General features: G+C 42.3%; 1 protein-coding gene across 3 annotated transcripts; it reads left to right on the top strand.

The window, feature by feature from the left end:
* The first annotated feature begins 560 nt into the window (after window positions 1–560).
* slc6a22.1 (solute carrier family 6 member 22, tandem duplicate 1) lies at window positions 561–13000 on the top strand. 3 transcript variants are annotated; one of them, XM_029149912.3, is made up of 16 exons: window positions 2303–2503; window positions 3265–3366; window positions 5641–5834; window positions 6237–6371; window positions 6844–6984; window positions 7503–7590; window positions 7666–7798; window positions 7921–8055; window positions 8412–8515; window positions 8615–8739; window positions 8919–9031; window positions 9138–9275; window positions 9362–9464; window positions 9548–9648; window positions 10234–10404; window positions 10473–13000. In XM_029149912.3, the coding sequence occupies exons 3-16, from the start codon at window positions 5645–5647 to the stop codon at window positions 10590–10592; spliced, it is 1797 nt and encodes a 598-aa protein (XP_029005745.1). In that variant the 5' UTR covers window positions 2303–2503; window positions 3265–3366; window positions 5641–5644; the 3' UTR covers window positions 10593–13000. The 3 variants fall into 3 exon arrangements, with proteins under 3 accessions (XP_029005743.1, XP_029005745.1, XP_029005744.1); XM_029149910.3 differs by lacking the exons at window positions 2303–2503; window positions 3265–3366 and adding an exon at window positions 561–711; XM_029149911.3 differs by lacking the exon at window positions 3265–3366 and having other exon boundaries at window positions 2304–2503.
* The last annotated feature ends 308 nt before the right edge of the window (window positions 13001–13308 follow it).

Genomic DNA, 13308 nt, shown 5'->3' with positions numbered 1-13308 from the left:
GCCTGTGTTTACACTGGGTGGAATTGCTCAAGTGGGTTTAAATATGAAGCCCATGCTTCACTGGCCCTAAATTTAAAATAGCCAAAAAGTACATAATTTAAATAGTAATTCAACTATTATGGGTCTCTAGAGCAGCGTTATGTTGAGATATAATAAAGCATGATGCACTTCCATCCATCCATTACCATATCACTTACCGTGTTAGGGGTCACGGCCTTCTGGAACCCGTCCCAGCAGGAAGGGAGAGGACACTCCGTCCAGGCTGCACAAAAATGTTCTTGACAAAAATAACTCAGGTCGTTACATAGGCCATAAATTTTACTCTGTGTTTTCTAGGTTACAGCCAAAATTGCAAATCATGATGATGTGAAACATAAACCAAAGCTCAATTAGCTTTAATCAAACCGCACGAGGCAACGGTAAAATCTGAGGGTGAAATGTGTGTAACTCAATTCAAACACCCGTTAAGTCAGGAGATGGTGTTGCTTCACTACTCTTCACCACCACGGTTGGCTACGATAACTCATTAACGAGGAGGAGGATGATGTGGACAGCATCTTCAGCTTACTGGGTCACACAGACCCGTCGCGAGCTGAGAGGAGAGCGCTGGGACTCGGGCTGAGCTGAGAGCTGCTGCTCCGAGATGCAAACGGCTGAATTGTTGGAAACACACGGGGGAGGGCACGAAACGTCTTCAGAGGACCCCAAATTGTGAGTGTATATTAGATTTGACTGGAGGTTTTGCGGTCACGCAGACACTGTATATGGCAAATGTAAAAGGAGCACCTAAAACTAGTTTTCTCACATTTAACTAAATGTGAAAAAACACGTGTCATTTAGTTAAATGTGAGAAAACTAGTTATAGGTGCTCCTTTTACATTCGACGCCCCATTACACTGCACCAGTCTTTTTGAATGACTAGTTGCCTTGACTTATTACAGGGTGTGATAATTTTTTTTGTATGTTTTCATGAAAGTTGTAAATGTGTCTTCATTTCCACCCTTTAGTCAGGACGATTAGTAAAACCCGCAAAATATCATCTCAGCATTTTCCCATAACATTTTGAGCTCTTCTGACCACAACCGGCCTCGGGACAGGTTTTTAAAGGCAGCACCAGAGGAAGTTACGCCACTCAGGTACATGTACACGACCCTGTGCAGCTACGCAGCAGAGGCAAGTGGTTTTATACTGCACCCACCTATGATTGATGGGTTTTTCATCAGAACACAGGTTCTGTGGCGTGATGGCTGTAAAGTCATGTTTCTGAGCAGCATTGTGCAGTCTGCGCTTCAGGCTGATGCAGAGGGAGGGAGGGAGCGATCCGGGGGTCACCAGCTGTGGCTGTGGCTGAGATGTGGGTGACAAGGAGACCAGTGTGTGGGGTCGGGGCCGAGGCAGAATGGAGACGCTCAAGAACAAAATTCGCGAATTGAAGTTTAGAACAAGTCACGTGTTTCATTGAAATGGTGTGAAAATCCAAATACGGCCAATCAAAAAGCGGAGGTTTGAATCATTAATGCTTTAGCTTGTGTCCAGTGTGTTGGTTAACCAGGACAGTTCATAACAAACTAGCAGCCGGGCCGCGTCAGCAGTCAGCTGTTCAGACTGGTGAGAACAGGATGCAGTCATGTTTATTTAGATCTTATGGAGAAGCACCGGTGGGTTTTTTTGCAATCAAGGGTTCAACCTGAGGTTTTTCAGTCTGTGGTGATCTGTACATGAAGTAACAAAGGCAAAAGCAGCAGAATTGATGATACGATGTGAACAGTTTGAAATTGTATTTCTTTGTGTGTTCATTCCCTGATGCTGACCTTGGGTTTGACCTCGTTCTGGTGTTGTTGATCAGAACACACTTTGTCACAACACAAAACACAAACAAACAAGAGACGTAGCATTTCAAAGTGTCACTTCTGACAGTAAGGATTAAAATAAAGAAACATATAATAATGATAATGATAATGATCATAATACTGATAAGTGTAGCAGTACGTACTGTACTGTGTACTCTCCACATAATGTCCTACTTCCCTTTCCACCCTTGTGCAGATACTCAAAGCTTTGCAAGCGCTGCAGCCAATATGCAAATGCGTCCAGTGCCCGTGAAAGCATCATGGGACCTGTTGCACAGTCCCCGCCTCCTGCTGCTCATTCAGAAAGGCTCGTGCCCCCCCCCCCCCCCCCCCCCCCCCCCCCCCCTCTCCTCCAACGCCGCCCCCCTCTCTCTTTCTCTCTCTCCTCCAACGTCCACTCCCGCCTCTCTCTCTGTTCCTCTCGCCGCTCTCTCTCTCTCTCTCTCTCCCACTCATTGTCACACAAACACGGCGCCCTAAAAGCTCCACACATGGACTCCCTCATGCTCCGAGCCGGGAGGAGCGCTTGTCGTGGAGGGACCGGGGTTGTCTAGACTTGTGTTCCTCCTGAGACAAAGGCAGCACATCAATCCCGTGTAGAGCCCAATGGAGGCGTAACACAGAAGCACGGGCTCCTGACGTGTGGCGTTCAGGTACTCTTTCTCTACATGTCACAAGCAGCTTTGTTGGTCTTTGTGCTTGTTTGTGGACACCGTGAGCTTGGGCTGCTCTGCTTTGACTTCTTTGACTGGTGGACATCTTACAGGTGCTAGCAGGTTCGGGGCTGATGGGCTTTTCTGGCGGCTTATCCTGTGTTGTATTATCTAGGCCAAAGGTTACCGGTTATACGGCAGCTATTTCCCCTGTGCGGCGCAGCCGCTGGCTGTATTGTGATCACTGCGAAGCTAAAGCTAACGCTGTTTTAAACTATTCGGCTTCTTGTCTGCAAATATTTACAGAAAAGCAGTTTTAAAAGTGGTGGTAAAGTTAAAAAATTGAATGTCTTTCATATATTGTTTTTAAAAAAATGACTGCAGTTTATGTATTAAAGTGTGTACTTTTGTTCTAATAGACATTTGGCATGTTTAATGTTTATGTATCTTATGGTACTGTATGTATATGTTATGTATGTGTAAGTACTTAATCTAAAAATATCTGATTAAAAAAGAACTAGGCAAATATTTACACACTTCCTTGTCGGGTTGGACCGAGATTAAAATATGACGCTGTGACCAACAATTATTCCCTTTTCTGCCATATTTCCCAATATTTGGTCACACGTAGAGCAAAAAATATCACAGGCGATATTTTTAAGAAGCCCTAACAAGTTTTCGAGCCTGGGCGTTGAGTCTCACCTCCCGCCCCTATATTTACCCACTTGTCAGTTGGGTATTTCATGTACATTAATTGATAGGTGCAGCCAGTGTAGGATGGCAGCATCAGTAGGTCAGAGGCGCTGGTCCAAAGAGTCCGTCTGAGCGGCTTCAGCGCCTGCGAGCAGCACTCACAGCTCCAGGTAAATGAACACCACTTTATATTGCCATTATTATTTCGCTCGCATCGTTAGACTTTGACCTGTGTTTTGCCATTAGCAGAGTCATTATGCCACTGTGCCTGTGTTGTGATGTGAGTGTCACTACGTTGTGTTGTATCTTATGCAATAGTGTAAAACCTGTGGCTGAACAGTCAGACGTCACTACTAGATGTTGTACCTGGAGCCTCGACACCAACGTCCAGTTCAGGCCTCGTACAGAATTAATTGACCTATAATTGCAATTATATGACCCGAGGACATAAAACGCGTTAGCTGGTTGTGAAATGAACTTGATCTAAGGCCTTGATGCATCAACTGTTAGCAACAAAGTGGCAAAGTGAGCCCAGGTTAAACCACCTCTGTTTGGCTCCTATATTCACTGTGCATCACTCTTGTGAACTCGACCACCGGCGCTGGACATAAATAGCTGGATCAAAATAGTTTCAAGCAGCACTTACAGCAAACATACTGTACCTTAAAACGCCTTCTGCTGGCCGTGACCTAGTGGCCTAGAAATTAAAACTAGTTGCAGTAGTCAGCAACAGTAACAGTGGCCTATAATTTAGCTCTTATGTTTTATCTATATATCATCATATAGAACCTGCTCCTACGTGACATAATCCTTTAGTATTGGACAGTTTTCACTTTGCTGAGTTATTATTAGACACAAGGGTCTTTCTAAGTTCAAAGTTCAAAGACCTGAACTAAGTAACTCTATTTCTGACTTCATGGTGTGGGACAAACAAAAGCTCTGTGTCTTAACCATGGTTCACGCGAAGCAGCCGACAGCAGCAACGCGCCCTAATGCGTGCAAATATTTTGGGTTGCAGATAGTTTTAGTGGTTGTTGTAGCGTCTATTACTCGTTGTCCTTGAGATACTCGCTCCCTACAAGGGTTGAGGCAGCTGCTTTGTGTTGAAACGGCAATCATTCACCTTCAACTACAGCACAGAGAGTATGATAGAGGAAAAAACCTGTGTATGTTGCTCGCAGTGAGATTACTGTATGTAGAGACGTGCTGTTGCACAACTTCAGGAAAACACCGACACCATTTATGCCAGTGACAGATGATAAACATGACACCTAAGTCAGATGTTTGCAGCATCTTGAATCTGACCTGCGTCGCGGAGCAGTGGTATGAAGCTTTTCTCCGGACGGAACCTAACACCACAGCGAGTTTCTTTAGTAGGGCGCCTGTTTATTTTGGACCTGCTGGAAGGAAAACAGTGAATGCATTCAGCGATTCTTCCCGAATCACGTCACAGTGGCAGCGCTCTGGCTGAAACAGGACCTCGGAACAAACACTGTGAGACGCAGCACCTTGATTCCAGCATGAGAACGGAGCCGAGGAAACGGCTTTCGAACGTCATATAAGTCGAAAGAAATTATTTTCATTTTATTATGGGATTTTAATTCAGATGCTGTGCTCTGTCTGCACATCAGTCTCATTTCAGACACAAACATGTCAACATTCCCCGCCGCTTACACAACGTGCTGAGCTGACAGATAACTTTTAACAGTGCTTTTCCAAAAAGGTCCAGAGGTTTCATCCTAAGTGACATAGATAAGTCGAAGAAAGATACTGGAAACACATCATTTACCCTTTTTTTGTACATGTTTCACATACATAATTGGTACATAAGAAACAAGCCTTTTGTTTGCAGCACTCACACCTGGGGGCTGCTGTTATGATGATGAGCTCTGTTCTACGTAGACACATTATCTACTCATTATCTAAAGTAATACATGTAGGAGTAAGCCTCACCTTTGGCTATAAGGTTTAAAGACATTCTTGTTGTTTTTGTAGGTTTAGACTTGTGTTTAATACTTCACTAACGCAGTACGGAACACTGGCATTACACACAAGGAAAGTTGTTTTCAGCAGCTATTTAATAGAGCCGCTGTAAAACCCACGCTTTCCAGTGTGTTTGCTGCGCTCCCACACCAGATCCAAAGCAGCAACACAAAAGCAAGATTGATGAAAGCATTACCACTTGTGCCAAGCAGCACTGACCCTCGGCTGACCTAAAGCAGTAAGACTGCTGGCATTGTGCAGATTATGAACATTAATAAGCAGCAACTGAACCATGTCCAGATTCCTGATGGTTGGTCACCGCTTTGTTAGTACGTGATCAACAACTTCAGAGAACTCGAATGTAATGCGGTTGATGAATGAGGTGTTTTGCCTTCCACTTGATCAGCTCTAATCACAAATGTTATGCACAATCCATTTTGCTAATGTGTGTGTCTTTGCAGTGTGATGGATAGGCTCCCAGGTCCGGAGGTTGGGTTCAGGCTCGGCATGGGCAGCATGGACTGTCCTGCAGCCAGTTCCGTGAGAAGAGGACACTGGTCCAACAAAATGGAGTTTCTACTGGCTGTCGCAGGACAAATCATAGGCCTGGGCAACGTTTGGAGGTTTCCTTATCTGTGCTATAAAAACGGAGGAGGTGAGCTGCTGTTGTAGTTATAAATGCATACTATGGGGAATCGTTGGTATATTTTATACAGTATGCTAATTTTATACAAATTTTCTTATACCATACCTGACTGCGTCACATCTGCATCACACTGTTGTTGTTGTTCTGTAACCATGGCAACTCAGTGTAGTACAGTTCACAAATTCACAGGAAAATAAGCAAAACCCAAGTACATAAGGAAACGGAAAACATACACGTATTTAGAATAGCACACATTAGCAGCAGCAGCTGTTTGCTAGTGCATCATTAGCCCAATGCAAACATGGAAATGCAACGAGCTGAACAGCGCACAACAGAGGAAGCTTGAATTCAGGAACAGGCTTGTTCACATTTCAGTGGTCTTTCTACTCATTGCTGCTCCATTTCCTCAAGGTGTGTTCTTCATCCCGTACGTCCTCTTCCTCTTTACCTGCGGAATCCCCCTCTTTCTGCTTGAGACGTCTCTCGGCCAGTACACCCAACAAGGAAGTATCACCTGCTGGAGGAAAATATGCCCCCTGTTCGAAGGTAACGCTCTAAACAGGGAAAAGCTCTCTGCAAATCACACGTCTGTGTGCATTCACGACCGCTGCCTAATTCTCCCCAGTACAGCAAGTCTGCAATTAATTCCACTTTTACACGGCTATCGTTTCCCCATTTCTATGGCGACCTGTCCGAGGTGTACCCCTCCTCTCCCCTATTGACAGCTGGGATTCAATTTTAAATAAACGAGTAGTTAAAATGAAACTTGTTCACGCACTTCATCAACGGATCCAAACATCTCAGCAGGGTTTCTGGTCTGTTGAGCAGCTAGATAAAACCAATTTTATCTTGCATCAGTTAAATATTACCTCATCTTAACTACAATATCGGCTGAATGAGTTGCAGGACTGTTTATCTTTCTTGTACATGTGCAGCTTACAACATGTTGTATCTGATCCATGCGTGAATGATTTCATACGACTGCACTGACTTTTGGTCCGGGTGTTTTGTGTTTCAGGGATGGGTTACGGCAGTCAGGTGGTTGTGCTTTACTCCAGCATCTATTACATCATCATACTGGCCTGGGCCTTTCTGTATCTGTTCTCCTCGTTCAGTTCTGAACTCCCCTGGGCGAGTTGCAGAAACAGCTGGAACACGGGTATGTTTCTGCTTGTGGTCTCTTTAAACAGTGACAGGCAAACAAGGATGGAATAGAAGGGGGCGTTTCGCTGGCGTGGTTAGAACATCTTCAAATGATTCACTCTGTTCGTCAAAATCCCAAAATTCATTTCCACATTTAGACACTGAGTAAGGTTAAATATTGGACCATGACTGGCTCAATTTGAAGTCTTAAGTTCAAACTGCAACAAAGAAGAGGATTGTACTGTTACAAGAATACTATTATAATTAAGTCTATGCCCTAAGTGCAAAATACATGCAGGTTACAATAAGGGATTGACTGGATAAAGGTTATTGAATGTAAAAATGCTTCTAACAGTTAGTTAAGTTGCCACAGTGGAATACTATAGAGATGAGAGGAGTGAGTAGTGTATAGAGTCATGAGAAGGATTACTGCATATTATATATATTATATAATATTGCACAGGTTCACACACATATTGCACAGAAGACATTTTTCAATATATCGCAGCTTGTATGTGACTGTCTTTGCTACAGGAAACTGTGTGGAGTTTGACGGAAGAGACAGTCAGTTCAACTGGACTGTTTCGGAAAACGCAACATCTCCAGTGAGAGAGTTTTGGGAGTAAGTGCAAAAAACGCAGTTGAGGAGTCACACGTTATGATGTTAAGGAATTGAACCTTAACATGTGTTTTGCAGGAGAAGAGTTTTAAATGTGACAGGAAGTGTCCATGAGTTGGGAGGCCTGCGATGGGAGCTGGTTCTGTGTCTGCTGCTCTCATGGGTCATTTGTTATTTTTGTGTCTGGAAGGGAGTAAAGTCCACTGGGAAGGTTTGTGTGATTTAATACAGAGCACAGGGATGTGTATCTAATCATTCTGTTCTTAAGTTCTAATACATAGACTTCCAACCTCACTCAACACACCTTGGCCTTAAGCTCCGCCTCTTCCACAGGTAGTCTACTTCACAGCTACGTTTCCATATGTGATGCTGGCCGTGCTGCTGGTTCGTGGGCTGACGTTACCAGGGGCCATGGATGGGATTGTGTTCTACCTCTACCCGGATCCATCGCGCCTCACTGATCCTCAGGTATTTATTTGTTCTAGGAAATCAGCTTGAAATCCACTGAACCGTCAGCAAAGCAATAATAAACAGCTCTGTGGAGACAAAGTTACTAATTTTCACATTTCCATGTTTCAATCAATCAATCAATTACTGTTGGAATCAAAAGTTTGAGTCTATTGGATGTTAGGGAATGGTTAGTGATGCATTGTTTTGACTTTAATTCAGTGTAACTTCATTAGCAGATCATTGTTTTGGGTTAATCCACAATAGCTTAAACTTTAGCAAATATTTTTGATGTGGTCCAGCAGAGTTGCATTACCCACTAAATGCCTTATGTTGATGAATGTGGATGAAAGTAATGTCCTGTATTCGTCTTACAGGTGTGGATGGACGCTGGCACGCAAATATTTTATTCATATGCTATTTGCATTGGATGTTTAACTGCACTCGGCAGTTATAATAAATACAACAATAACTGCTACAAGTGAGTTTTGGCTAAATTTATCTCTATGGCAAGAAAAGATGTAAAATGTCTTATTTTATAGAAAGTAACAGATCATTAAAGGCTGATTTTTGCTTTTAGGGACTGTGTGTATTTGTGCCTTCTGAACAGCGGCACCAGCTTTGTCGCTGGATTCGCCATCTTCTCTGCACTTGGCTTCATGGCCTACGAGCAGAACACAGACATATCGAAGGTTGCAGAGTCAGGTAAGTGTTTAGCAGAACCGTGAGTTCAGGGCCGTGCCGCGGTACTGGCTCACAGGAACAAGGCTCCAGGTTCAAACATTCCAGCATTTAACTCTCTATTATGGCTGTATCAAAAAAAAAAGTTTGAAATAAACTGACCTGACGTCCATAATCTGTTGCATATTTCCTTCTCATTGCAGGTCCTGGCTTGGCATTCATCGCTTACCCCAGAGCCGTTGCTATGATGCCATTTCCTCAGCTCTGGGCGGTTTTCTTCTTCGTTATGATCATCCTCCTCGGCCTGGACAGTCAGGTATGGTGACGCTTTTTGAGTCTAACTACAGACATCCTGGCACAGCATGAGGCCAGGTGATTGCTGTTATGCTTGTGTGTGTGTGTCTAAGAGCTCCTTCTTTCAGTTTGTAGGCCTGGAAGCTCTCGTAACAGCCATTTCTGACATAAATCCTTCCTTCTTCCTCGCTGGCCATCGACGGAAGGTTCTTCTCCTTGTTATCAGTGTTTTCTGTTTCTTCATCGGCCTTGTGATGGTCACAGAAGTAAGAGCTAACGACACCACTTTGTTTACCATAACTTTTCTTATAAGTTGGGAGAACACCTTAACTTCTATCTATCTGACAAACAGGGTGGACTGTACATCTTCCAGTTGTTTGACTACTACGCCTGCAGCGGCATGACTCTGCTTCTCTTCGCCATTCTGCAGTCAGGTTGTATTGGCTGGGTCTATGGTGAGTCATCACACAAGAGCAACATCCACTACGTCTCCACAGGGAATTACAACCTCCTCACCAGTGTTTCCATCTACCTACAGGTGCAGACCGGTTTTATGAAAACCTACAGGACATGATCGGATACAAGCCCTTAGCCATAATTAAGCACTGTCTGAAATATGTCACTCCAATAATATGCATGGTAAGTTTCTGTAAAGATGAGCATGGCTTGCACAGCACCAGCTCCTCAATTCTGGATTGCAGACATTTTTTTTTTAGCGGCAGACGTGGCAGCTGTTGCTGGAAGACTAATGTGTAACTAAGAAGATTAGGCTAACATTAGCTCCAGTGCGCCGAAATCTCCATCCCTCCTATTTTATGCCGGAGACAGGTTTATTGGCTGAGTGAGTGAGTGAGTGAGTGAGTGAGTGAGTGAGTGAGTGAGTGAGTGAGTGAGTGAGTGAGTGAGTGAGTGAGTGAGTGAGTGAGTGAGTGAGTGAGTGAGTGAGTGAGTGAGTGAGTGAGTGAGTGAGTGATTAAACAATGACAGCTGGGGTGAGGATCTGAGGAAGGCCGCAGGCTGAGCAGGGCCACCTTCTGGTCAGACGAGAGCTTGACGGGAGACTGACGTGGACGGACGTTTTGCGTTAGACCAAATTTCACATAGTTGGGAAATATGACACTAGACTCGTCAGTTTCATATTTCTTGACATCGCCCAGCACCAGTTATCTCAGGTCTGTGTCAACTGTCAGAGATTTTAAAAGCTCTTTCCATTATTGTTTTCAGGGAACATTCATCTTCTCTCTGGTCAAATACACTCCTCTGAAGTTCAACAACACCACTGAGTACCCATGGTGGGGTTATGCTGTTGGCTGGTGGTTCACGCTCTCCTCAACGCTCATGGTTCCCATCTGGATGCTGTACAATCTGAGTGTCACTCCTGGTTCACTGAGACAGGTGAGCCGGACTCCAGCGCTCATTCCCCTTGTTGTGTTTCTGTTAAAAGCCATGCTCTCCTTTGCCAGAGGTTCTCCATCCTGTGTTCCCCAGCTGGAGACCTTCCTTTCACCAAAACCAAGAAGAAAGCACTTGAGCTGCTCAACCTGACTTCCTCTCCGGACAGCAACCCGACCTGCTGTGAATAGAAGGGAAGCAGCTCTGGAGAAAAATATAATAAGTTGAATATCAGTGTTTTTGTTTGAACGCCTTCAAACAAAGCTCATTTTAATGTGACTCTCCCACACACTGACTACACGTGTCTTCCATTGGCAGCCAGTTCAACCAAAGACACATTTTGTTACATATTACACACACACACCCTCGCCTAAGACAAGTTATAATAATTTAGTACAGTAGATTGATGATTTACCTGCTCCACCTACAGTATGGCCCCAGATGCATGGCTTTGGGATTAAGGAGCTGCTGTGAGATCAGCTGATTGGTTCCAGCTGTCAGGCTTTCAGAGTTCAACGTATGTTCTTTGTTTTGAGCAAATGAGATCCCAACAGTTACTCTGCCTCTTGTTTTTTCTGCTTTTAAACACCATCTCATGGTCTTCATTTATAGACAATGACTAAATAAGCAATCGGTTATTAAAACTGTCAGATTTATACCTGGCAAATTGTTCTCTCTGTACTTGAAATCTAAATCTCAAATTCCCTGAAAGACTTGTAATAATGCTGATATTTTTTAAATAATAAGTAGTAAAGATGTGTAAAAAACAGGTCTGGTCACTTTAAGATCTCTGAGCATTAAGTACATTGTAAACTGACTGCCTGGATCAAACAATAATGAAGCAGTGAGATGAAAGAAGGCAGGTTATTAAGGGTCAGACCATGACCACAATGTGCACCTTAGTGCCAACCCCATGGAAGTGCTTGTGACAAGTTCTGCTGCTTCAGACCAGACACTGGTAGGAAACTGGTGGATAGTAGGATGATAGTATTTGCTAATAGACTTTTTTATAATATAATGAATGTGTGATGTTGATGACAGATGTACCAAAAAAGTAAGAGAATAAAGTACATTTTTAATAGAATTACATTATATTTTTACTATAGATTCAACTTTAAGCGTGTATTAATTGATTCTAGTTGTTAAATTTGTAGGATAATGTATTTGTTTTGATCCAAGTGTAATTGTACAACAGATTCATGCTGAAACAAAAGATTTGTGTTTTATTATCTGTAAAACTGTGTGAATGCTAAGGTCAAGACATTTTAACAGTAAACTCTGTAACAAGGTGTATTAATGAAAATGCTTCTATGACCTAATCATGATTGTTGAATTGTATGTTTTCAGTTTTGTTAAACAATGTGCCAATAATTAAATACTATATTTTAATTAGGCCTTGAGTATTTAAGTAATTTCATTGTTAATATTTGTATGAATTCCTGTAGCAGCATTGTGGCCTCATTGGGCAGGGCCTGCGTCTGAGGCGCCAATCTGTGTTTGGCAGGTTGTCAGTGTCTGCTCAAGTTTCCCTCTAGTCGGTGGGTGAAATTAATGTTTAAATTTAGCAATGCCTCCTTTTTCACTGATATTGAGGATCATTTTGTTGTGTACTAAGTTGAGCTATGGTGATTCAGGTGATCCAGTAATGAGCCTTCAGGAAAAACAATTACTTGATACAGAGAACAAATATCCGTCCATTCCTTTATGTATTTCTGTATGTGGTCAGTTTTGAATAGTAATAAAGTCTACTGGATAAAACCAGATAGATTTAATGGAATCTGAAACCTAACAATGCTCCACTAATTACAAAACTACACCCATTCACTAATAAAAGACTAAAATGTAAAATTAAAATTGGTAATGTTTAAGTGTAACTACAATATAAACATGTTGCCAGAATAAATATAATTATGACAATAACATATTTCTTTAGATGCATCTTTTAGATGTATTTATTGTTTTAAAGTGCAAAAAATAAAATATATGTATATAAAGAAGACAAAGGTACCTTTTACATGTTACTGTCTGAAAATATTTCTTTTGCATAAATGTTGGTTTAAACACTTACCACATTTTGCATTACATGACAATTATGGTTTGAATAAATGTAAACAGTTGGTGTTACACTTTAATTGCTGATAAAAACTCAAAACTTAATATTTTAAGTTATCAAAAGTATATTGTCGTATTTGACAGTAGTGGCCAAACATTTGAAATAAAAGTTGAAAGTTTTGAATTGTTGAAAAATACATCATTGTTTCCACTGTACAAAATGTTTGAGTGTTTAGAGCCAGCATTACTTCAAACATTTAGCTACAAGCCGTTTAAAGACCTAAAACCATACAGCAATATAGATAAAACACACACACACATGCACACAGATATGATTACTGCACAAAATATTAAGACAGTTATGGTTTTCATTCTGAATTAACCAATGTTTACAAAACATTGCCTGAAGATTATTGTCTGAATGTCACCAAGGTATTTAATGAAAGGATAACGGTCACCAAAGTGCATCATCGTCCACTTTCCACTGACATTCACACGTTCAAAACATGAAACCAAGATTTAAAAAAAAAAAATACAGTGAAATAAAGACACACCTTCTGGGACTGAGGCAAAAAGAACGACACAGGTGTAAACTGAAGCAGTCACGTTGCAGTTTGTGCGTCCTCCTCGATACTAGCGCATCTGTCCTGTCATATAAAGTGATCTATGATCCCTCCGTCTTTGGAAAGGTTTGAATCATACGCATGAGGATTTGTGACGGACAGTAGAAGTAATGCTGCATGTCTACATACGCAGAGTGAGGCTGCTGTGTGCGCTCAAGAGTGTGTCACGCTGTTAGCTGCTAGAACCGCATACAATGAGTGCAACTGAAGAAAACTCCAAAAGATCCAACCA

This window comes from Betta splendens, chromosome 5, assembly GCF_900634795.4.
Source record: "Betta splendens chromosome 5, fBetSpl5.4, whole genome shotgun sequence".
In the NCBI taxonomy this organism is placed as follows: domain Eukaryota; kingdom Metazoa; phylum Chordata; class Actinopteri; order Anabantiformes; family Osphronemidae; genus Betta; species Betta splendens.
The sequence above is the reverse complement of the archived record's forward strand: the minus strand, read 5'-3'. Positions and strand labels throughout refer to the sequence as shown.

Coding starts and splice junctions, on each gene's coding strand:
- slc6a22.1 (XM_029149910.3), top strand. CDS start 644: ATGCAAACGGCTGAATTGTTGGAAACACACGGGGGAGGGCACGAAACG. Junction 7,799..7,920: donor GAGTAAAGTCCACTGGGAAG/GTTTGTGTGATT, acceptor CCTCTTCCACAG/GTAGTCTACTTCACAGCTAC. Junction 8,516..8,614: donor TACAACAATAACTGCTACAA/GTGAGTTTTGGC, acceptor TTTTGCTTTTAG/GGACTGTGTGTATTTGTGCC.